At 39.9% G+C, this 26,357-nt stretch overlaps 1 protein-coding gene across 9 annotated transcripts in view; it reads left to right on the top strand.

The window, feature by feature from the left end:
- The window catches only part of KLF12 (KLF transcription factor 12), a 521,468-nt gene extending 496,445 nt beyond the window's left edge, over positions 1–25,023 (top strand). For all 9 annotated transcript variants that reach the window (XM_042254943.1, XM_042254945.1, XM_060394527.1 and 6 more), the window contains one exon: positions 15,411–25,023. In XM_042254943.1, the coding sequence (XP_042110877.1) occupies positions 15,411–15,592 (182 nt within the window). In that variant the 3' untranslated portion in view covers positions 15,593–25,023. The remainder of the gene's footprint in view (positions 1–15,410) is intronic.
- Positions 25,024–26,357: the final 1,334 nt, after the last annotated feature.

Below are 26,357 nucleotides of genomic sequence, written 5' to 3'. Positions count from 1 at the left end.
CTTAATTTGAAAATTCCAACTTGGTATCCTGGTCTCTAATAGTTTTTCAGGCTTGTTTAGTCAGTCTTGCCTCATAGTTATTTGAATTCATATGAACACTCCACACCTTAATTTTAAAAAGTAGTGAACACAAAGCAGTCACGTTTCTTATCTATCTGACGGTAGCAAAAGTAATTTGTATCTAAATTTTACACATCAAGGAAGGTAACTCATTTGGATACTTTAAAAATACTAATCAATTTTTATTTAAAAGTCCCTCATTATTTAAAGTATTTAAATATGTGCTTCTTTACCTTTACAAATGAAGGAAACGTTGTATTAGTTAGCCCTTCCCTTGAGGAATAAAGCCTTTGTAATTAATATCATGTGCTGTAATTTCATGTCGTGGGGTTGCAAAGAGTCAAACACGACTGAGCGACTTGCCCTTACTTTCACTTTAAGTTTTTTTCAATGACCGATGCATCGGCTCCCCAGATGGCGCTAGTAGTAAAGAACCCACCTACTAATGCAGGAGACATAAGAGACACAGGTTCAATCCCTGGGTCAGGAAGATCCCCTGGAGGAGGGCATGGCAACCCACTCCAGTAGCTTGCCTGGAGAATCCCCATGGACAGAGGAGCCTGGTGGGCTACAGTCCATAGCATCGCGAAGAGTCGGACACTGAAGCGACAGCACAGCACAATGCCTGTGTATGTAGTATACTGCAGATGCTGCTGCTAAGTCGCTTCAGTCATGTCTGACTCTGTGCAACCCCATAGATGGCAGCCTACCAGGCTCCCCCGTCCCTGGGATTCTCCAGGCAAGAACACTGGAGTGGGTTGCCATTTCCTTCTCCAATGCATGAAAGTGAAAAGTGAAAGTGAAGTCGCTCAGTCGTGTCCGACTCTTAGCCACCCCATGGACTGCAGCCTACCAGGCTCCTCCATCCATGGGATTTTCCAGGCAAGAGTACTGGAGTGGGGTGCCATTGTCTTCTCCAATACTGCAGATAGAGAGTGCATATAGAGAGTGAAGGACAGGGAAGCCTGGTATGTTGCAGTCAGTGGGGTTGCAAAGAATCTGCTATGACTTAGTGACTGAACAACAGCAGCAACAAAAATGACTGCACACACGTGCATACACTGTGATCTGAAATGCTTATAGATTCCATGCTTTTTCACTTGTTACTTGCCTCACCCCTTCTCATTGCTATTCCTGTTTCTTGCTTCCAATTTGGCATCTTATTTTATTGGATGAGATTTTGAAATGACTTGATAATATCCTATACAGAAAATCATGAGCCATGTGCCCGCAGTGCATCTTGATGGCCTTTTGTTCACTAGTCTTGGGGTTGCTAGGTCTTACCTTCAGGCAGTGGGGTGCTGCTTATATGTTCACATCCATCTTCATTATTTAAATAACTCATTCCATGTAAAGCTCCACTTCAGACCGTCTGTCTAGATTCATTGTTAGATAAAGCATAAGGCTTAATGATGCCAAAATACTGAATCTCTTAAGGACAGACTGACATTTTTTCAAGAAAAAAAAAATCCTCTCTGAATAAGTTGTTTGCACATCTTAGCCAAAGAGCTCGCAAGTATGCACCATATTGGTAACTGCAAAGAAATAGGAAACTATCATAGAAATAGCACTAAATTTGAAGTCAGTAAACAGAAGTTTATCTTTGGCCCCTAACTGGTTGATGAGCTTAGCAAGCTACTTAACCCGGTGAATCGCAGGTTTTCTATTTTTTTAACTGTGAACATAAATATAGCAAGTTGTGGCGTAATTACCATGTATGGGCATGCTAAGTCACTTCAGTCGTGTCTGACTCTTTGTGACCCCCATGGACTGTAGCCTATCAGGCTTCTCTGTCCATAGTCTTTCCCAGGCAAGAATACTGGAGTGGGTTGCTATGCCCTCCTCCAGAGGATCTTCTGACCCAGGAATTGAACCTGTGTCTGTTACGTTTCCTGCATTGGCAGGTGGGTTCTTTACCACTAGTGCCACTGCATGCCCAGTCAGTGCAGTGAAAGTGAACGTCGCTAAGTCATACCCCATGGACTGTAGCCATGAAATTCTCCAGGCCAGAATACTGGAGCAGGCAGCCGTTCCCTTCTCCAGGGGCTCTTTCCAACCCAGGGACCGAACCCAAGTCCTTCATGTTGCAGGCAGCTTCTTTACCATCTGAGCCACCAGGGAAGCCTCAGTAAATGCAGGGACTAAGACATTATAGGGACCCAGTCATTATTTGTTGAATTGAAATTATCTATGTCTTGTACTGATACAGATATATGTTATTAATGTGAGCAATAGGTTCAAGACAAAAAATGTTTGGATAATTTAGTGTATTCTTATCACAATCAACTGTTTGCTCCAGACTCTACTAATTTAAAATTTAGATAATGCAGAAAAAATTGGGGTAAGACTAACAAACGAACCAGTCTCCAAACATGCTCGACTGTACAGAGCTCACTGCACATTCTTCCCCTCTTCCTGAAATGGCCTGCCTGGGTGCCTCCATGTTTTTCTTCTTGAGTTGGTAAACCTCTGTTTATTTTTGGAAACTGCCTCAGTGTCTCCTTGTCTGTTAGACTCTCTGAGCACCCTCCTTCGCTCGGCACATAGAATTCCATCATCTCTAATCTGGAGCACTTGGATGTGTCCCTTGTCACAGAAGTGCAGTGGGCAGAGAGGGGCCACGTGGGAAACAGTGGAGCAGTCGAGAGAGCAAGGTGTGGCATCTGCTTGGATGTGAGGGCAGGGCTCAGGGAGACTTTGAGGACATCTAGAATGCGTGGTTAGCAGGGAGGAATGCTGAAAGCAGACACAGAGACCAGTGGTGAGAGAGAGTCAATATCTCCGAAGGACCTGCCAGGTCAGTCTCAGAGCTTTGCTAGTGCTTTCCATAATTTAATCGCATCTGTAAGTCCTCGGAAAGGTCAGAGCAGCAGTCCCCAACCTTTGGGGCACTAGGGACCAGTTTTATGGAAGACAGTTTTTCCACGGACCGGGGAAGAGGGGGTTGTTTCGGGATGATTCAAGCCCATTACATTTATCATGCACTTACTTTATTTCTGTTGATATTGCATCAGCTTCACTTCAGATCACCAGGAACAAGATCCTAGAGGTTGGGGAATGCCGGGTTAAGGCGCTCTTTGCTGTCATGGAGTAGACAAGGAGAGGAGCTGAAAGGCAGACTTTGGTTTCTCTAGAACCTGTCATTCTGGTTTTCTTTTGCTAATAACCTACCAGTCTCTCCCAGCGGGGCCGCACTCCATGCGGGTCTAGCCAGTGGCCCCTACCTGTTTAGAGTTGGTCATTAAGTATTAAGATAGCAGGGGATGTTAAATGGCCAGTTTTTTAAATTTCTGTTTATTTATTTATGGCTGCACTGGGTCTTCGTTGCTAACATGTGCTTTCTCTAGTTGCAGTGCTCAGGCTTCTCATCGTGGTAGCTTCTCGTTACGGAGCGTGGGCTCTAGAGCACCCAGGCTCCGTAGTTGTGGGGCACAGGCTTAGTTGCCTCACAGCATGCAGAATCCTCCTGTACCAGGGATCGAACCCATGTCCTATGCATTGGCACATGGTTTCTTAACTACTGTACCACTAGGGAAGTCCTGAAATGGTCTATTATTAAAGTTTTTCATCATTAATGTGAACTCATCTTGTTTTTTGGCCAAGCTTCACAGCTTGCAGGATCTTAGTTCCCTGACCATGGATTGAAACCCAGGCCCCCTGCAGTGGAAGAATGGCGTTCTAACCACTGGACCACCAGGGAATTTCCAGTCTTTCTTTAGCGTCAACTAAAGTTTCTGAAGTTGTTAGAAAGCGCGTGAGAAAACAAGGACCAGCAGCATTAATAATTAAATGAAAAGAGCAACTCTCTGAATATTAATGGGTGCAGCTTAAAGATGAAGACAGCAAGGGGTTTGAAATCTGGTAGTGGAGCCATATCTGCAGAGATCTGGATCAGTAACATAAATATTATAAAATTATTTGCTCGTTTTCATGTATGAAGGAGTTATTTTAATCTGTTCTACAGAGTTACTACTTATAAACACATTGAAAATAGAATCTGTTGCTGCTTCCACTTTTCCCCCGTCTGTTTGCCATGAGGTGATGGGATCGGATACCATGATCTTGATGCTTAGTCATTCAGTGGTGTCCAACTCCTGCAACCCCATGGACTGTAGCCCACCAGGCTCCTCGGTCCATAGGATTTCCCAGGCAAGAATACTAGAGTGGGTTGCCATTTTCTCTTCCCAGCATATCTTCCCGACCCAGGGATCGAAACCACGTCTCCTGTATTGCAAGCAGGTTCTTTACCACTGAGCCACCATGCCATGATTTTAGTTTTTTAATGTTGAGTTTTAAGCCAACTTTTTCACTCTCCTTTCCCACCCTCATCAAGAGGCTATTCAGTTCCTCTTCACTTTCTGAAATTAGAGTGGTGTCAGGGAACACTTGATGGGAAAGCCCTGAGCGAGCTTGATGCAGGTTGCTGTAGAAGCAGTGAAGGGGTCTTTGGTCCCAACTGCAAGGCTGCGGCAACCATCACCGACCCATGGGAACCTGCAGGAAAGGGCCAGCTCTAAAAAGGAAGCTGAAAAATCAGATCAGTAATAAATGTTTTGAAAGTATTTACTTATTTTCATTTATGAAGGAGTTAGCTTATTTTTTTAATTTAAATTTATTTCATTTAATTGGAGGCTAATTACTTTACAATATTGTATTAGTTTTGCCATACATCAACATGAATCCACCACTGTTCTAGAAAGTTACTACCTAGAAACACAGTGAACCTAAGATTTACAGTTGTCTGAATATAAGTATGAATGCTGTTCACATTTGTTTCAATTTTGATTTTAAAGTGTTACCTTATTTAAAAACTAAAGTCATCTTTTTCATATATTTAGAAAAGTAAAGACTTCTAAGACAGTCTGTCAATTATTACCCAGTTGAATAAGCTGCTTGCTAAGTGAGTTTGTTTTTTGTTTTTGTTAGCACACAGATCATCAGTGACAATGAAAAGTTAAAATACTGTGGGATCTTATCACCATGCTCCCCATTTTCCTTCCTCTGCTTTTGGGTTTATTTTGTCCATTCAGCTATCAAAACTGTGTTGTAAGGAGTGGGATAATAATATCCCCAGTCCTTGTCCCTTCTCATGTCCTGCTGAGTATCTAGATTATGCCTCCTGGCTTAATTTTGCTGAATGATAAAATTAACTACTACTAACAGAAAATGTGTGGCTTTAGTGGAACTATTAAGGAACTGTATTTTTGTAGAAAATATAGTTACCATTGAAGAGTTTATTAAAATATTATTTATGTATAAGGCTTAAGATAAATTCTGTAAAAGCCCTTCATCACTAAGAATAAAAAGAATTATAAAGTAAATACATTGCTTAAAGATTAAAATAATTGATGCTCATTTGAAAAAAAATAGACTCAATCACAGATGTTGCTAATTTTAACATCACATATCATGTTACTAAATTTTAAAAATTAAAAAAAATGAGATATTTATTTGTAGACTAGACCTTTAAATGACACTTACTACAAATAAAGTCTCCTGTTATTTTCCCTTTCAAAAATATATAGTCTAGGGACTTCCTTGATGGTCCAGTGATTAGGAATCCACCTTGTAACACAGTGGACACAGATTTAGTCCCTGGTCAGGGAACTAAGATCTCACAGGCTGAGGGGCAATTAAGCCCACTTGCTACAAACTACAGAGCCTGTGCGCTACCACTCAGATCTTTCACAGCCACAGAAATAAGTAAATATTTAAAAAACAAGCAAAATATATATTCTACTTAATTGGAATGGGAAAGGGTTGTAGAAGGGGTGAAGTGCAATCAGTAAGCTCTTTGTTTCACAAAGTGGATTGCTCTTCTATTGACTCTTGTATGTTAAACTTCAAGAGAACAGGAGGCATTTGAATTCAAGCTGTTTCATTCATTTGATCAACAAGCATCTGTTTGCACAAAGCAGAATAGTGTAGAAAAGGCACCCTCAATACTGCGCTACTGAGCGTGATGGACAGGCGGGAAACCTGTTGTTACTATGGGATGGGGTGTGAGGAGGGTTTAATTATAGGCGTGCCCAGGGTGCCAAGGAGTGGCGTGATCACACTGTTTCAGAAAGTTTTCCTTACAATACAGACAGTAAACTGGAGGGAGCAAGACACAAGACAGGGAAATAGACCAGTAGAAGTCGGAACTCATGAAAGGTTGTGCATGCATGCTCAGTCATGTCTACCTCTTTGCAGCCCCTTCAGAGGATCTTCCTGATCCAGGGATTGAACCCGTGGCTCCTGAGGATGCTGGATTGCAGGCAGATTCTTTACTACTGAGCCATCTGGGAAGCCCACTGAAAGGTGGGGAGACTCTAAAAAGAGGCAGACCATCTTCGTGAAGATAAACGAGAGGGCGTTTTGAAGGCAGAACTGGCAGATATAATGATAATCAGGGATAACAGATAGGAAAGAGTCCAAGAAATCTCTCCAGCTGGAGAGATGTATGACCTGATACCTAAGGAGGTAGGGTTGTCTTGTTTCCAGATACTAAAACAGAAGGAGGAACAGGCCTTGTCTAAGTGGTAGATGCTGAATAACACCTTGGTCACGTGGAAGTTGGTTTCTAGCTGCCAAGTGAAAATGTCGTCTCCCCTGCCATGGTGCATGGGAGAGAGACTGAGATGTAACCCTTGGGAATCTTTGCCTTAGAAGTTATGGGAGCAGCTATGGGTACCAAGGAGAGCCTCTGCAGGTGAGGAGTCAAAGCCTGAATCTCAATGAACATTTATGTGACAGGTAAAGGAAGGTGTCTGAGAAGAAGCTGAGGAAAAGACAGCCAGGAACAGGAAGCTCAATACTCTTACTACCTGGAAATACGAGCTTCCCAGGTGGCGCTAGTGGTAATGAACCCGCCTGTCAATGCAGGAGACATAAGAGACATGGGTTCGCTCCCTGGGTTGGGAAGATCCCCTGGAGGAGGTCCTGGCATACTCACTCCACTATTCTTGCCTGGAGAATCCCGTGGATAGAGGAGCTTGACTGGCTATGATCCAAAGGATTGCAAAGGGTCAGGCAGACATAGCACCTGGAAATATAAACTTAGAACAGCCAAATAAAGAATTACCCATAGACCCTGAACTTTTGCTTTCACTGAAGTACATGTTTATTACAGGATATTTTTCACTTCCCTTGTATTTTATTTCTAGGTGCAGGGGGCTAGACTCTTGTGGTTTAACATATTGTCTCTCCTCTCAGTAGTAATTCATATTCTCTCAGTCTGCGTGGCCAGGTCTGACTGGATATTCTGGTTTATGAAAGCAGCAATTTAAGGTTGAGAAGGATTATAGGGAAATGGTTAAGACTGTGACCTTGGGTGTCAGATCCTGGGTTCAAATGCCACCTCCACCTGCCACATACTAACTCTGGGTGAAGGGAGGTTGCTTATAGCAACTTCATGAGGAAGTTAAGAGTCAACATTAAATAAGTTCAGATCCATACAGCTCTTAGGACCAAGTGGGATATGTGAAAAATACTATCTACTGTAGCAAAGATTATACTTATCAAAGAAATTCATTATAGAATTATATGGAAAAGAAAGAAGAGGCCCACTTGTTTACACATAATGAAACAGAAAGTCAATTAATTCAGTCTAGACAGTTCTTGGGGAGGATGCTAAAATACTAATCATTTGTCTGAATTGACAAGACCAAATGAATCAAACAAATATAGAATAGTTTGGTCTGCTTGGCCTATGAAGAAGTTTTATAATATTAGGAAAAATCAGTATCAGGATTGGCATCCATTTACCTGCAAATCTTAATTCCTTCCTGAAAACTAACAAATGGCCTTTATTTTTAGCTTCATGTTATTTTTATTTCTTGGCAGAAACAGAAAAACCTTGAATTTCATAACTGTAGAATTCAGTATCCTTTACTGAGCACCTCTCATTTGCTGGGCACATGGCATGTATTTCTAAGTTTCACAACTGGAAGAATATTCCCACTTTATAGACCGGCAGGGTGGGGTTGGGTGGGGATGGAGTTTCACAAAGCTTCACTCTCTAGCCTGAGATCCAGTCATAGATTGACGACTGAGCCTTATTGGACCATGCATTCCGCTTGACCATGCATTCCGAGTGTTAGTCACTCAGTCATGTCCAACTTTTTGCAACCCCATGGACTGTAGCACGCCAGGTTCCTCTGTCCATGGAATTTTCCGGCAAGAATACTGCAGTGGGTAGCCATTCCCTTCTTCGGGGTATCTTCCTGACCCAGGGATCAAACCCGGGTCTCCTGCATTGCAGGCAGATTCTTTACCATCTGATCCATGAGAGAAGCCCGTGCATTTAAAGCCTGTGCTATTTTCTGCCTCTTTGACACCAGCAAGAAGGCAGGCTGCCTCGTCTACCCCTGGACAAGTCAAGGGCCTGTAATCTCAGCTCTAGGTTTGTTTCCTCATTTTCAAAGTCCCTGATTTCCTTCCAGATCTAAGATTCTGTGAACTCTTATGAACTAATGTGACAGAAACCAGAAGACAAGATAGGAATCTTGATTCTGGTGTTTTTTCCCCTCATATGCAAATACCATTCCTCAAGTGAAACCGATTGTCACAGCAAGTATGTTGAGCCTTGAGTGTAATGAAGCTCATTTGTCAGTGTCTGGGGCCCCCTGACTTTATAAAAGTTAAAGAGGGACACATTTTAGAAGTGCACTTCAGCACTGAAGAAAATGCCTATGTTTCCTGTTGGAGAAGGTGGTTTGTTTTGTTTTTTGGTTGCTTGAGAAAATAATAGAGAAAAGCTGATGTGAGGACATGGGCGTTTTGTTTGAGCTTTGCAAACTGCACATTCCTTTTCTGGTGTTGCTCACACGTCATTTTAATATGAAAAGGCACCTGTCTTTTGTCTCAGGACACATTTACCTTTCAGCATTTCAGATGGTGAAATGGGAGGTACCTGAAAGAGTTATTTTTGTTTTATGGGCTTTGGGAATCCATTCAATACCTGGTGTTTTCTTTAGACTTTATTATGCCTTCTGCTGGGTAAATGTCATGGAAATGCATTGAGTGACTCTTAAGCCTTTTCTTTAACCAGAATTGAAAGAGACAGCAGTTCTCATAATAAGTCAGTTTGTTGACTGTTCCAAGAAAAAAAAACCCTGATGAGAGTTCTCATTTTCCCAGGATACTTAATTAGAATATTATTTAAATAATCCTTTTGAATATACATGTATAAACACACACACACAGAGGCCATCATGGATATAAAATTGTATTAACTTGAACCGCCAATGTGGAATTAAGAGTGTTTTCAAACAGAAATGAACAGACCCTCTTTTTTGGTATGTTCTCTTTTTAAGCTTTTCAGAACCCTTTAAAGAAATTAGAGGGCTTGTTATTAGTTTTGGTTAACATTTTCCTTTTTCAGAGATTTTCATAGTTTAGATCAGTTTTTACAAAGAACTGAAAGAGGACAGGTTATGCTGAAAAATGGTCAAGAGGTAGAAGTGGCTTATGGATTGGTCATGGGACTTCAGAGACCTTCACTTCAGAATCGAAAGCCTAAAATAATAACTGCACCCCAGGGTAAGCGTAGTGTTACCCATCTTGTTTCTTTGATTTTTCTTACACATTAGCAACTTGATGTCTGGACTTTAAAAAAAAAAATCACTAAGACTTATTTATGAAGACACTATTTCCTGTCATTTTATTACTCCATAGGATTAATACAGGCAATAAAAATCAAAGGTGATCTGATGGTGGAAGCAAAACTTCTGATTATTTTGAAAAAATATTTAAATACATTTTCAAAGACTTTGCTCCTGAGGATCTTAAGAGTGTATCTGTGGGTTAGACAAAAAAAAAAAAAAAAAGATGGGCATGCTATTTTATTTTTAGCCTATTTCTAGGAAAAATAGTTTAGAATAACACAGTTGCAGAATTCTGATTCAGATGAGTTTAAGGACAATTCACCATTCCTGAAGAAATTGCTAGAAAGTCTGTTTACTGTCACTACCATCCAGACTGCTGCAGAGCAGCTGTGCATCAGAGAAGCACAGATCCTGGGAGATCGATGTCCAACTCCCATTATTGTCCAAATCAACCCTTTCCATAGGAGACTGTTCATGGAAAATTCATCTCTACTTCTGTCCCCACCACATTAGAGTGAGTGTTCTATTTTCTGGTAAGATTTAAAGGAAAGAAGGGCAGATGGCTGAAGGATTCTCTCCATTATATCTTTTCAGGACTCATTTACACATATTACAGTATATCTTACAAACTTATTATCATCTTAATTAGTTTTTACTCACATTGTGAAGTTAGTTTCTCTTACTATAATTTATTTATAAGATTGTACCCCTTAAATTGCTTTAACACACAAGCATACACTATAACATGCAGTTTCAATACAAAGTCATAGTCCCTGTGCATCATTTTTGTATCCATTTTTAAAACTTAACTAGTCCTGAGAGAGCATTGATTGATCTTTATTTTTTAATGAAATGCTGGGCACTCAGCAGATACGACAGAAACCTAGGTCAGTCTTGAGCAAGGAGCAGAAGCCTGCTCTCTACCTGGTCCAAGCAGCCAACTTGTTCCCTTCACCCCCAGAGCTCAGCCTCTAGTTGTGAAGAAAGATTTGAAGATCTTATTTTCTTTTTCTCCCCTCTATTTTTTTTCTAAGTATGGAGATAGAATACCCAAACTCTTGTTGTATTCATGAGGAAATGGGTATAAGAAATGCTGTACAAGAAATAGTTCTGAATATTAAAAAGAAAATATACATTTTTGTAAGGAAAATTTCAAGGAAAACTCATCTATTGCTCACATAATTGTTTACTATTTTCTGATACAGGTTCTCCCTGACCCTCCCCACCCCAGATGAGAATATTTACATTATTTGTTTTATGCATTCATTCACCACTTCATATTCTTCTCAGTGGTAAAGAATCCACCTGCCAGTGTAGGAGATGTGGGTTTGATCCCTGGGTCAGGAAGATCCCCTGGAGGAAATGGCAGCCCACTCCAGTATTTTTGTCTGAAAATTCCATGGACAGAGGAGCCTGCCAGAATATAGTCTCTGGGGTTACAAAGAATGGGACATGGCACACCTGAGCACTCATGCATTAACCACTTACCCCCTAACAACTTATAAGCTTGTCTATTATTTTCATTGGTTTTATTCATGAAGTAGGGTTATATCTGCCTCTTAAATATTTTGGTGGCCTTGTCTTTCATGATCATTATTGTACCTGATTCCACCTCACAGAATACTTCCCAGATTTTGCAGTAAGTTTCCTCCTCCATATTTGTAGGCCCACAGAAACCCTTGCCATAGTTGTTGTTTTCTCTGCTTCTCCTTTAAAATGCCCACCTGAGCAATGATGCCAAACATCCAAGCTCCTGTTTTCTGATCCTTCCTTGCGTGTATCCGTCTTTCCAGACTCAGTAGAATTATCGTTCCTCATCTTGCACGCTGGTCATTGTAGCACAACTCTATTGAAAGATGATGGAGCTGGGTGGGGCTCCATCACTGTCAAATCAGTGCTGTTTGGTTACCAGCTAAAATATACAGAGATGTTCCTGACCCCACTCATCTTCATAAGGAAGATGTTTTTGTGCTTTTATAATGAGCAGAAGAGATCCTGAAGACTTTTAAAAACCTGATGGAATAGAGAATCACTCATTTCATGAGCCAGAACCTTCAGTTTAAAGCAATGGACATGAAATGTCAAGGGTGTTCATTGCTGAGAGGACTGTTAGAATTTTAGTCAAGGATCCTGAGTTGAGAGTAAGTGATTATTTTATCACCAAAATATTCCCTCACCTACCCATCCCAGACTAGCAATGTATGTTATATAACCTGATTAAGTTAACATAATCAGAAAGCCTGCCCCAAGCTGAGGTACCCTTCACTTACATCAAGGGTCAGCAAACTTCCTGTAGTAAACCTTTTAGATATTGCAGGTCATACCTTCTTACTGCAATACTCAATTTCACTGTCACTGAAAAACAGCCATAAACAATATGCAAACAAATGAGTGAGACGGTGTTCCAATAAAAACCTATTCATGGACTCTAAAATTTGAATCTCATATGATTTTCACATGCCATGAAATAGCCCTCTTTGGTGGTTTTTTTTTTCTTTCAATGATATAAAAGTGTGAAAATTGTTCTTAGCTTGCAGGTCGCACAAAACAGGCCACCAACTGGATTTGGCCTGGGGGCCACAGTTTCCCACACCTCCTATAGATTTTCAAATGGAAAGGGCACAAGTACCATTATTAAACAGTCAAATTGAAAGTAAGAGTATGTATAGGTGCCTAAGTTGGGTGTACAAGGAAATTCAGAGAGTCTCCAAGACAACAGACTATCCCCATGGTGGCCATGCCAGCCTCTAGCATCCTTCTTGCTCTGAAACTGAAGCCTGTCTCCTTCTATTATCTCTCCTTCCTTCCAGGCCCATCCCAGGTCGGGCCCCTTCCTCTCACTTTAACTGCAATGGCATGATGAGAGTATGGCAGCTTTTCTAACGCTGGTCATATTCATACTGCACTTTCCCAGCAAGATAGAAACACATATCCTCTCAGCACACAACTGAGCAGTGCTTTTCCTCAATTAAAGTCTTTTATTCTTTTTTTCTTAGACCTGTATTCATTGTAGCTGGTTCCATACACAACAAGAGATATCTAGGAGATGCCTGTTGGTGACAAAGACTCAGTGAGCTGAGCTCAGTGCCCCCAAAATGAATGTGCTTTTGAAAATACAATTTTTATCAAGTTCAGCTTAGTAGAACCTGTGTTCATGATATAAACTTCAAAAGCATGCAGTGATGACATACCAGTAAAAGTATTTTAGCAGTTGCCATGGATATATTGTATGTGGATACATGCTTAGTCATATCCAACTCTTTCCGACCCTATGAACTGTAGCCCACCAGGCTTTTCTGTCCCTAGGATTTCCTAGGCAGGAACCCTGGAGTGGGTTGCCATTTTCTCCTCCAAGGGATCTTGCTGACCCAGGGACCAAACCCACATCTCCTGCATCACAGACAGATTCTGTATCACTGAGCCACTTGGGAAGCCTGGATATACTGTATAGTGGACTGCCAATCTTCTTAAATTATGGGTTTTGCTGACTTAAAAACAAAATTTCTGTTAATTCTGATCAGTCAATACCTGTCAATGCAGATTTTTGTCTCTAGAGAACATCCAGAATGAGTCAGAAGTGAGGTTTTGGATTAAGCTGGTCATTAGGCATCTACTTGATGGGAGCCCTTTCAGAGTAACCTGGAGCTTTCTGTGGATCACAGTTAGTGCACCAGTATTTCTAGAGTTAACTGAGCTGTACGATTCATGCGGTTCTGTGAAAGTGCCACTTGATCCCAAAAGGACCTATAATATAGTGAACATTCATTTAACAGCTGAACAAAAACTGCTGAGTCTGGTTCAGTCTAGTTTTCCCATGTAGGCATGACTTGTACGTCTCATTCACAGGGCTTAGTAGTTGCCTGTGTACACACCTCGGTGTGAGCATATCTGTGTTTGTGTTGCAGTTTTATTAATTTATTCAAACACTATTTGACACATACTCTAAGCTCTGAGGATACAGAAATAGATATGTGATTCTTAATCTCTATGTTCAGAAACTGGCAAAGGGGAAAAGCATCTAGACAAAATCTGTACGATATATTGTGATAGGTGACTTAATAGAAATAGGAGTTGAATAATTGGAAAGTATCTAAGAAGGTAGAATCAGCATTGTCTGAGGATGTAACAAAGTTTCGATGGGAAAAAGAATTTGGAGCATCGTGAAAAACACTGAATTTTGAACCAAATGCATCTATTTACTGGCTTCAGGCAAGTTATTTTACTACATTCATCCTCAGTTTTATCACCTGTAAAATGGATTTAACAAAACTCACTTTGCAACTCTGTATGTGTGTGTGCTTAGTCACTAAAGTCATGTTGGACTCTTTTGTGATCCTGTGGACTGTAGCCTGCCGGGCTCCTCTGTCCCTGGGGTTCTCCAGGAAAGGATACTGGAGTGGGTTGCCATGCCCTCTTTCAGGGGATTGCAGCTCTGTATCTTGGGGTCTAAAAGTCATGTGGCTCAGTTGTATAAAGAATCTGCCTACCAAAGCAGGAGACGCCAGAGACATGGGGTTCAATCCCTGGGTCAGGAAGATCCTCTGGAGAAGGAAATGGCAACCCACTCCAGTATTCTTGCCTGGGAAATCCCATGGACAGAGGAACCTGGTGGGCTACAGTTCATGGGATTGCAAAGAACTGGACGAGACAGAGCACACACACATGTTGGGGTCAGCCAATATCTCTCTGCTCCCTGTCTTAGGCCTTTTCGCCAAACTCCACGTAGGGCCAAGCAGTGTGTGGTTAACTATTGGATGGAGGGGGCAGAAGAGAGATCAGTTCTTGTGGGGTTACCTGGGGACAGGGCTTCCATTCTGAATGAGAGCCAGGAAAAAGCACACCTGGGTCAACTGTTGTCCCTCTCCCCCGGGAACTCATTTGAACAAGGGACAGCGTATCTTTTCCCAACAAAGCCTTTGCATATTTTACTGTCTTTACAAGTTGACTGAGGGATGTGGTCAAATTACATACGTCTTCAGACTGTTTTTTGCTGTGGGTTTCAACATTCAGACCAACCTGATGATTCCTCAGGACTTGCCCTAATTCTTAAGTCCCTGAAGAAGATATTTAAACTTCACACTACTAAGATATCTAGGATTCTTTCCCAGGAGACAAACAATTGTTTACTGTTATTTAACCTCTAAGTCATGCCCAACTTTTTGTGACCCCATGGACAATAGTAGTTTATACATAATATAAATAATAACTTTATAAATAATAAGTACTTAGTACCTAATTTCTGGGGGTGGTAGCGTGCTTTATCTTTTAATGAAATTTTGTGTGACTGATGAAAGGACACTGTACCCTAAAATAGCCTTTAAGTGTCTAAGTGGTGCACTTTTGGGAGCAGTATTGCAACAAAACATACAAATCATTGCCCTATATAATTCTTTGTGAGTTTCGACCCTTCAGCCACATCAGCCTAGGCAGAGCTCTCTCACATGCCTTTCTAGTCTACCCATGGTGATTATACACCAGAGTTATCAGTCTATGCCTTCTGATAGTTTGACTGCAAAGTAACTTCCCCATAACTGAAGATGCAAGTGTTAAGTAACCTCCCCATTGTCAGAGCAAGAGAGATTACATTGAAACCCCCATCTGTGCGACCCAAAACCTGCTGGCAGGGTGGTTAGGTTTCTTGACAAAGGGCCACCAAATGGAAAATCCCCTGAGAACAGTCATGTCCCCAGATAATCACATCGGCTAGATTGTTCAGGAGAAATGATGGAGCACAGCGCTATGTCCCTTTGTTTCTTCCAGGAGAGAAACCCTACAAGTGTACCTGGGAAGGCTGCACCTGGAAGTTCGCTCGTTCGGATGAACTGACGAGGCATTACCGCAAACACACGGGAGTGAAGCCATTCAAGTGCGCAGACTGTGACCGCAGCTTCTCCCGGTCAGATCACTTGGCACTGCACCGCCGGAGGCACATGCTGGTGTGAGGAAGGCTGCTTGTCCAGCTGAGCGTAAGAGCTGGATCTCTTAGCGGCACCCCATTCAGCAGGGCTGGATCCCCTTCACAGTGTTAACACAAAAGGGCATCACCATCCCACGATGTCTGAAAGCAGAGCAGGAAAAAGAAGTGGTAACACTTCTCCTTTCGGTCTGAAGGTAACCCCCTCGTCACGACTACACAAGAAACGACTTCACGCTGGCCTGGGAGATCAGTGACACAGATGCTGAAGAGACAGGCATTGTTTTCCGTGCTGTGTCCTCTGCCATTTCAAGATGTTTGTAGTTTGTACATTTTCTGAGCTGTCAGACGTTTTGTTATTGATACTTTTAAAGGTCATCTACCACAAATTGATGGCTAGAGAAAGACCTTGTAAATTTGGATTATTCTCCCATCATCCCACCCCTGAACCCCTTTTTACAAGTAAGATATTACTAGAACCCACATCCAATCTGTTACCAGCAACCAGCCTGAAAGTAGAAAAGAAGAAACTGTTGGAGAGGTTCCAATACCTGAAAAGAAAGGAGCGCTCAGGCAGCCCTTTTGCAATAGCGATGGTGACCACTAGATATCACTGCGACTTGTCATTATGCCATGCCCTGGAGAAAACCAACATTGATTCTTTTCATCTGTTTGTTGTTGATTGTTTTTGTTTTGTTCTGCTTCTGTTTTGTTCATCTGTTTGAGCAGAGGGGCAGCGACGTTTCAGTTGGAGTCTAGCCCTGGTGTCCTCCCTGGCGTGGACGGGCACAGGGTCGTTCTGTAGTTGAATAGGAAGAGCCTGTCTAAAACAACTACTGCCCCACTTCAAATTGCAGTGTTCTGTCAGCTAGGCATCATCTCTTCCTGCCCCTAGTATTTGATTACAAGGAATCGGGGGAAAAAAACTTTCTTAGACACACTGGCACCAAGGTAAGAGGTGGGGCGGCCCAGGCAAAGTCAGTGAACATGAAAAAAAATCAGACAAAGCAGAGATGGAAATAATGCACCTCTTGAGGAGAAAAGCAATAACGAATAAAAGGACTTTCCTACAATCACTTCACTGAGGACTCACGTTACCAATTTTCATACTTACTAAAGGGATTGTAAAAACACCCCAGCATTTTAGAGGTCTTGGCTACATTTACAGCACTGAGGTAATCTTTCTGCTGTTTGTTGTCCTGCTTGGTTGAGTACCACAATTAAAGATTATGCTCCCCCTTTTCTTGTTTGAAAACAGTCATTTGGTGACTAGAGAGGCCACGAAGGCATAGCTGGGAATTAACTGTTGGGTGAATGGGTCAGTTCTCCTTGGAACTGAGTCAGTGGGAAGGGAATGCTCCCCAAGGAAAGCCTGACATGGTGCTAGTTTCCACCCTTGGAGAGCCAAGGATAAATGACTCTCCAATAGATTCTTCTCTATAGATTTCATTTTCTAAACTATATTAGGACCCGATACAACGGCATGTGCAGGGATGAACCCACTCATCCTGTGCTGAGGGTGAGAGGAAATTATAGTCCTGTAAACCCCCTTGAGTTATGAGCCTTTTTTGCAACTAGCGAAGTCTGTAGTAAACAAAGCAATACATCACCAATGAGCATTCTTTCAGAAAAATTACCATATTTTTTCCCCCACTAAAAGCTGAATTTTTTCAGCTTTCTGTAGCCAAGGGGCTTGGTAAGGTTTTATTGTCATTGCTGTTATTGTTAAGATTTTTTTATAGCTTAGATATAAGAAGTTGCCAGCATAGACCTTTGCATTATATTTTAATTAATTACAAACACTTGATTTGGGGAAATGCACAAATTAACCTCACCATATTCCTCGCTCATTTTTAAAGATTTGAACATTCTGAAATAATTTCTGGTTCTAGAAATATCGTCTTTAGGATTATCTTCTAATTCAGATCATCTTAATTCTGATGAAGCAAAAAACTAGAAACATTGGAACAAGGATAACTTGTGTTGGATGGCTTTAAAAGGAATGTTTTTAATGTTCAAGCAAGAGCATAATGATTTTCAGGTCAAATTCTGTCTTCAAAAATACACGCTCTATATTTTCTGCCAGGTCTGAAATCAGGCAATTTCCCTCCAACAAGGGCTGCAGTTCTATGGATAAATAGCTTCTGTAGCTACACAGTGTACTACCCACCAAGCACTGGGTTGATGGCTTTTTGTTTTTTTTTCTTTTACACCAACTGGAAAGTTTTACCTGTACTGTAAGCAGCTCGTGCATCTCATTGCCTGTGACCATTTTGAATAGAAAGACCAGTGTTGGTTACCGGTCAGTGGCAAAGAACACAGAGCATGGTGAACACAGCTGTGAAGCCCTCTACTAGTCCTAGACTTTAGTTGGCAGGAAATACGTGAATCACTGAGGTGAAGGGCAGACAATTTAATTCTGCTTTCTCTCGTAAGAAGGGCCAGTCCTTTTCTCTGCTGAGAGATCCTGAGAGTGTTACAGGTAGAAATGGTTTTTAGAATTCATAGAACTGAGAGGCAGTAGGAGCTTCCTGAATGACAGCTTGATTTAAATTTAACACAGAATGAGATGAGCTGCTCCCCTCTAATAGCATAGGAAAAATTAAGGGACGTGAGCTTGTCTGCTTGCCCTCTGAAGGTGGGAACCCAACTGAGACAGTAAGTTTACTGATAAAACCTGTCAGCATTACGCCATTTCCCCCTTTTGATGTATTGGTATTTCTAAGGAGGGAATCTAAGCACAAGTTGTGAATAAGTTGCTGATCTAGTCCCAGACTGAAACTTACCTGAGGCTTGTCTGGAAACAAGTTTGTCTTGAAACAATTATAACAAATAATCCTTGGTGAATTTTCTACAAGTGTTTCCCCATAGAAAGGAAGGTGGTTTGGAAGAGAAGGAATTACATTTTTAAGTAAGAATACCTTCAGGCACGGAAAAGCCTCCTGCATCTCATCTGATGTCTGTTCTAGCCTCTTTTAAAAAGCACAGTAGATGATTAACAGCAGAAAAGGAGTCAAATCCAAAGAATTTCTCAGTTGTACCCTAACTGGATGCATTCTTTGGTGTTAAATTTGAAGTCATTCAGTTTGCAGCTGGGCATATGTGTATGTTTGGGAATTTAGACACAGGTAGCTATAATGGCTTTGGAAGCTACAGTTGACCTGACTGTCTCTTTGCATTGTAGAGATTGATTTCAAGGAAGTTAATGTTATTTGAAAAGTGAAGAAGTTCAGACCTTGAAGTTTTAATAGATTCCCTCCTCATATTCTGATCTTAGGTTGTTTGGGTAAAGATTCACACTTCCCCATCTAGTTCCAGCCCCATCCCATCAACTGCATGTGGACTTTGAGAAGCCTGCTTGATAATTTGTCTTAAGTTTTATTAAGGCATTTAGAGTAAAATTTCTAATGGCTTTACCATAAAATTACACTGTTGCCTGGAATTACTTTTATGGAACACTATGGGACATTTATTTTCAAAGGCAGTTGAATAACAGTAACACAAACCACATTTTTTATTGAAGAAAAAAAAGAGCACTTTTTGTTCACTTTACAACTTTAAGTGGAAAATAGAATGAGGAACTTCAGGTGAAAAAACTTGCAAAATACTACAGTGTTTACAAATGCCAGTTCTAGATGATTAAAAGGGCCATTCTCATTAAGGTTGAAATTTGGATCAGCTTATACAAAGATTGTGTTCATTTTTATGCAGTTGTTTTAACTTCAAATTTCTATTTGTGTTTTCAACATAAATACAATTCTGCACTTTGAAATCAGTTCATTAGCGTGATAACATATATATGGATAAAGATGCAGTATTCCTTACTCTGTACTTTATTTATTATACTTACCAAAGTTGCAATTGAGTAAATCTGGTGAGGTGAGGCCTTCAAATGTATTAATACGCCTTTGTTATATTGTTATGACTGCTTAGAAGTGTAGCCATGATGTTGTTATAAAGGTGTCTTAATGTTTATAGTAAGGAATGACAATTTCAGCAGTGTTAAGAATACCAGCGTTCGTGATATGTTGAGTTACAGTCTTTCTAAAGGATTGAGCGTGAGATAACTCATGTGAATCTTAGTAGGCCCAGGAAGCCTTAATATTCATAGTCCATAATCCAATCTCAGATTTTACTCCTTACTGTTTAAGCCTGTAAATTTAGGAGGTAAATGTACTCTACAATTTCATTGATCATATCTCTTCCTTCAGCTTTTCTGAGGTAGTGCATTTCACACACACAAAAGATGTTTCGATTTGATTTGGTTTGGTTTAGAAAAGGGGTTTGGTAAGCCATGTCTTCCATATCACATTTCTCATATCCCCACAATGCCTTCCACTTACCTGTACTGGCACCCCCAACACATGCACACCTGTATACACACTTGTATATGCAGCAGCCAGTGGACTAATAAATATCAACAAAGAACTTTTTTAAAAAGAATGAATTTGTAATAATCCATGCTGTCTAGAAATGTAAGTTATTTACCTTATTAGGGAATCAGCTTATAATGCTATATATGACTTTGCCTGCATTTTATAGTTAAGAAGTGTACATAAAAATTTTAAATGCTATATTTTCACAGTTTCATTACAGAATAATGTCTGTTTAGCAACCCATGTCCATTGGTACTTTAAATATGCTAAATACTGTGCAATTGCAATAGAAATTCAGATTTTCATAAGAAAATGAAATAGGATACTGCATCTTAAAAAAATAGAGTGAAGATATTTTGCTGTATTAGTAACATATGTGATAGTGGAAAAAAGTATTTTCAAACTCACAAATTTTACAGAGGTTGTAAATAGTTTGATGAAGTATATTGGGAAAAAGAGCTTCTAGTTTTCATCACAATAAAAAAAAAAAAACTTGTTCAGATATGCCTTGTGTATCTTACACACAATTAGTGATATTGCCAGGGGGACTCTGTTCTGCCTTGTCAGGGCATAGCCCTTGCGCTCCCTAACAAAATGGGGTGGCCGCTTGTCTCAGTTTAGCCAAGATGGTTTAGAATGCAGTGAAGTCATTTTAAGTTGTAGCACACTGATTCCAGATGCATGCTCTTTGCCTGTAAAGAGGAAAACAGCAGCACAGGATCTCCTTGTGTTAAAAAGAAGCATCTAGCAGTTGTTCTCTTTTCTCAGTTACCTTCCTCCTCGATGCAGTAATTCTTGATCAAAACAAATGCAGACCCTCCGCAGGTGTTTGTTTTTGTTAAATCCCAGAGGGAGTACTTTTAGCAGTAGCTACCTGTTGACAAGATGAATGCTATGGATATGGCCACATGTGAAATGATTCTATACTGGCAATAGGAATAAACTAATGCCCATTTTCAGAAATGAATTAAAAGCTGAAAGTGCCTGTCAATACATTTTGTGACCAATGAGATATTCCTGTATTTTTACACAGCAATAATTCTTTATCAAACTGGGTTTTTCCCCCACCTTTGGGAAGCACGCACACAGAGAAAATATATGCACACAATAAATTGAATCTGTTCATATACGCCCTCAAAAATTGTTTGGTGTGTTTTAAATATATTTCATCTTGCTTATGTTAGCGTTTCTTAATTTAATCTTTCTTACAGAGTATAAGAATGCCTGTCTAAACTTTATGATTATCTCCATTATACATCCTGGCACGTGGCATTTATAATTTTGAGATGAAAACTTCACTGTGATTTGTCCGAAACTTATGAAACACTTGTTTATAGTCCAAAAAGTTTTGCTCAGTTAACAAAAGCCAGTTTATTAAGAGCAAAACACTATAGACATTTGTTCCTTTTCCTGTATTTTATCCACTAATATCAAATGCACAAACCTATACCTTTCTTCATTTCCCTTCACCCTAATATTTCCTGTTATCATCCAAGAACCATTTTGGAGTGAATATTAACACAATTGTTTCTCCCCAAATGTCCACTGAAGTAAAACTGACATGTAGTAAGCCTAGCCTTGACCAAGGTTTACAGTTAGTCCTGGAAATGACCAGATTTACATTCAGAACATCCCAATATGTTCCTACCATTATTTTACTGCTAAATGTAAAGTCATGAATAGAAATATACAAGCAGATTATATGAAGAGACAAGAGCCCTGGAAATTCTCCAGTCCCATCATCTCAGAGCACAAATCCATCCAAACAAGCTATCAAGGGGTATCAGTAAAATTATACTCTTTCAGAGCCAAACATTTGGTAAGAGCAATTTTTAAAGTATAACTGTGATTAAACACTCAGGCTTGAGACAGTGAAGACTACCATGATGGACAGTGTTCTCCGGAACCAGACCACAGGACTATTAAACCATCTCCTGTTCCCCCCTCTACGTTTCAGAACAAAAAAGAAGGAAGTATGCTAGATGAGGGTATAAAATAATGATCAAAATGTCAGAGTAACACTACTGCGTTCCTTAATCGTACTGAAGGCAAGCTTTTTGACTGGGCTGTTTTCTGCAAGTTGTCTGAAAGTACTAAAAGAACTTGAAAGGGCAAAAGTTCAGCAAACCATGAAAATACTAGCTGTTCTTTAGTAAATCCTTACTATATGCCAAGCAGTATACTGGGTAATTTTTAGACATATCACCTCTCATGTACAACAGTTCTAGATTTCATGGATGGGAAACCAAGGCACAGAGAGGGTGGCTGAGTTGTCTGCAAACAGAAATCAGAGTAGGAGTGGAAGTTTACCTCTCTCAGGCTCCAAAGCCTGTATTCTCCCCAAGGCACTGCTGCACCTGTGTTCCCAAGAGCCAACTTTCCATATCTAACCCTTAAGTAGTTTTATTAGGGATGTGTAGTCATCAAATTTTCCAAATAAGATATAAGGACGTGATTTGACAGTGGTACGTAAGATTTAAAATCAGTCTCCTGAAAACTCACACCTGGAGAATCATTATAAACAAACATACCAACTGGCTATCTCCCTGGACTTCTCACCTGCCTCTGAAATGTTCGACCTGGAGATCCAGAATCATGTAAACACTTCCCTACCTGATGGCATTTTAGAGCAGATTTTCTTGATTCTACGTATTTCTTTATAGATGGAATAAAGGGTTTTCCACTTGTGTAGACCTTCCAGAGTGTGTTTAATTTGCATTTGAAAGTTACCTCCATGGAACTAGTTGTTGGTAACAAGAGTCGACTTTTGGCGGTTGTAAATGGATTGGCAGTCGGGAACATTCAGATGATGAGCGAGAAGGGAGAATGGAAAATTCCTTTTCAGATTTCTCACCTAACAGTACCACCTTGTAATATTTTCAGTAGTCTTACAAATAATTTGCCTGTAGTATTATTGTTAGTTTAATTGAATTTTATCTAGGAAGCTGTCCAACATCAGAGAAATGACTCCCCCACCCCCCTTTTCTGTGTAGAACACATTCTCTTGACAGTATTGATTCATGGAAGTACTAATGGACTTAGAAAACATTTGGAGAATGTCATTTCTCATGGTGTTTCTTTTTCTGAAAATGAATCTCCTGAATTACAATCTTTCTCCCTGTTATTTGGCTGAGGGAAGAGATAAAACTTGTGTAAACAAATTTCCTCCCATGCTGAAAGCAACTGTTTCGTGTGCACACAACCCATTGCAGAAAAGGGCTTTCTCAGTTAATTGGGTTTCAAAACAAGCAATAATTTCTCCACAGCAAAACCACAACTTTAAGTGAGTTGAAAAGAGATGAATAGTGGAAATAGTCACATCGGTATTTTATCTTTCTGGATTATATCTCTAGAAATTTTAAATGTTTGAGGTAACAGAATCTGCCTTTTGTGCAAAGCAAGAACCAATGACTCCTTGTGTGAATTAGTATATCTTGCTTTTTCCAAATGCAGGTTGAAGACGAGGGTGGAATTTGGATCAAATTCTAGTCAAAGTGCTAAAGTAATCAAAAAGTAGGATATTTTAGGGACGAACCAACATCTTCCCTTTCTGCTAATGTCATGCTCCTAAAATATAGCATAAAACATTTTAGAAAATGATGTTGCCCTACTTGTGTTTCTAGTTTTCCCATAGCAGAATTTTGTATTTACATCCAGACTACAAGATGTATTTTGTCCCTCAGAACTTGATTATATTGGATGGGTATAGTTGAACTGGGGCACTGGTGCCTATATTCAAGGCTCTTTCCTATCAACTTGTCTGTCTACACTTTGTTGTGTTTAAAAATTCATTAAAAAAAAAAAAAAAAACCACCATCCCTACCCCCGCCCTGTGGAATGGGGGCTGTATTGTTTTGTTCATGTCTGTGTGGGACACATTGCATCACATGGCAAACCAACTCCCCGTGGATGTGAGATAACTACTTACAAAACCAGCTTGAAAACATCGTCTTCTGTATTATGTCATCCTGTATCATAATGCAATTATGTGTATCATAACGTGCTCATTTTAAAAAAGAGAAACCAGCAAATTCATGTTTGTCCATAGAAGAATGTATTCAGAGCTTTCTGTGTTGTGAAATGATGAGAACAGACCACGTTTAAGATATACCCACCTGCCACTTAAAATGACTTAGTTATAATTAGTAGTAGTCTAGACGTTGCTCTCGGTGTGTGGGGGTCAGTTCAAACGTCATCCTCTTTTGAATAAATCTCTCGGTGGTATTTGAAAAAAATACATGGGAATAAAGAAAAATATCATCTTTGGCCAAATCAAGCAGGCATCTTTTTCCTTTCCTTGACACTTAGCTCATTCTACTTGGTGATTGGATTACAAGAGCTGTGTGAAAAATACAAAAACATCCTTTCATTTACAAAACAGTTATTCTAGGCTTGAAGCCTCTGAACAGCAAATCAAATAGATGTGCTGCGTCTGATTCACTTATGTAATTTTACAAAAGGCTCCTGGGTCTCTGACCCCAGAGAGTTAGAATACCCAGAGGAGGTCCTCTGCATTAAAGGATTAAAACCCCCAATGATGCTGGCAAGCAAATGTATTAATTTCTTAAATCTTCATTTGGTTTTCTGTTCAGAGTTTTAATTGCAAATGAATTTATTTCTCCAGCTTATCTAAAGATCTAATTTCCCAATAGTTTCCTCTGCATTTATATACTCTGTAGTGTTTAGGCAACCCCTGTTATAAGTTTATTAATATTATGTAAGTGTTGTTCTTGTATTTATGTATAGTGTATGTATTGTAAATATACTCAGAGCTTTTTTCCTTTTACTGTAAAATGGTGATTTTTTTTTTTTTTTTTTTGCCCTACGATAATATAAAGGGAGACCCTCCTAATGAGATTCTCTCAGAGGATGATTATTCCAGTCTATTCTCAGAGATTTAAATGAACAAGTGTTATCGTTTTTAATGGTGTCTCAGACATTCTGTTGGTGCATTGCTTTTCTGTATTCAACTTTCCTATGAATTGAGCTGTGAACCGAAATAGAGTTTAAACCTTTAACTGTATGCATTTGTATAATTATCTGAATGAAGGCATGAAGGTTAAATAAAGCATTTTGTATGGAACGAAACTCCCTAATTATTACTAAGGCTGATTCAGACACTTTGGAAATCATGGTTATTACCATACTAATTAAATCTTTGTTATGAAAAGTTTTACCCTTTGTGTATAGTAATTTAAAACAGAACAAGATAGACTGTATACTAAAAGATGAGGACATTTTATTTCATAACAACCAGGACCTAAAGTGGGATTCCAGAAAACATTTTAATGAGTGTGAAACTAAAAAGTGGTCCAGAAATATGAAGTGATATGAAAACAAGATATTTTTCAGAGCCTAAAATCGAATCTCTGTGAATGAATGAATTACATTATTTTTTGGACTTTGTTTATCGTTTAAGTGTAGAATGATCTATCTAGCATGTGACAAAGCTGGTTTATTTCTATAAAATCTTAAAACAATTATAAGGTTTGGAAAAATAAGACCATTAATGAGTGGAAAAGTGAAAAAAAGTGAAAGTATTAGTCACTCAGCTGTGTCCCAACTCTTTGTGACTTCATGGACTGCAGCCCACCAGGCTCCTCTGTCCATGGAATACTCCAAGCAAGAAAACTAGAGTGGGTAGCCACTCCCTTCTCCAGGGGGTCTTTCCGACCCAAGGATCAAACCCTGGTCTCCTGGATTGCAGGCAGATTCTTTACCTTCTGAGCCACCAGGAAGCCCTTTAATTTAAATAATGCTTAAAAAGCACTTGAAAAATCTAAGTATCCTCCAGTTGTTGTGTTGAGTCACCAGGCTGTGTCTGACTCTTCATGACCCCACGGACTGCAGCATGCCAGGCTTCCCTATCCCTCACCATCTGGGAGTTTGCCCAGGTTCATGTCCATCGAATCAGTGATGCCATCCAGCCATCTCCTATTAATATCCTTCACTTGAAGACCTACTAGAAAAATCCACTCAACAGTGAGAATGGTAGGAAATCCTACTAGCAATTATATTAAATGGTGATAGATGATAATAAAAATAATATTTCAGTACTTCCTAGATGCCCAGCAGTGTTCTAAGTATTATATTTGTTCTCTTTATTCTTACCAAAATCCTGAGTTGGGTTCTGTTATTATCCTAATTTTACAGAGGTAAAAGTAAGGTACTGGCAACTTTTCCAGTCAGCCTGGTTCTAGCACTAGAGTCCTTAGCTACTAAAGTGTTACAGGTTAGGAGGATGGAGAAAGGATAGAGGGTGGGGAGAGAGAATGAGCAGTGATGAATATCATAGAAATATTCAACAAATACCTTTGATTATTTATGTACAAATAAATATTAATAAAGCCAATGAATACAATTCTTCATTTCATACTTGGCAAACCATCATGTAGTTTAATAACATAAAAATCAGAG

The sequence above is a fragment of the Ovis aries genome, chromosome 10, assembly GCF_016772045.2.
Source record: "Ovis aries strain OAR_USU_Benz2616 breed Rambouillet chromosome 10, ARS-UI_Ramb_v3.0, whole genome shotgun sequence".
In the NCBI taxonomy this organism is placed as follows: Eukaryota; Metazoa; Chordata; class Mammalia; order Artiodactyla; family Bovidae; genus Ovis; species Ovis aries.
This window is presented reverse-complemented; position numbering and strand designations above follow the sequence as displayed.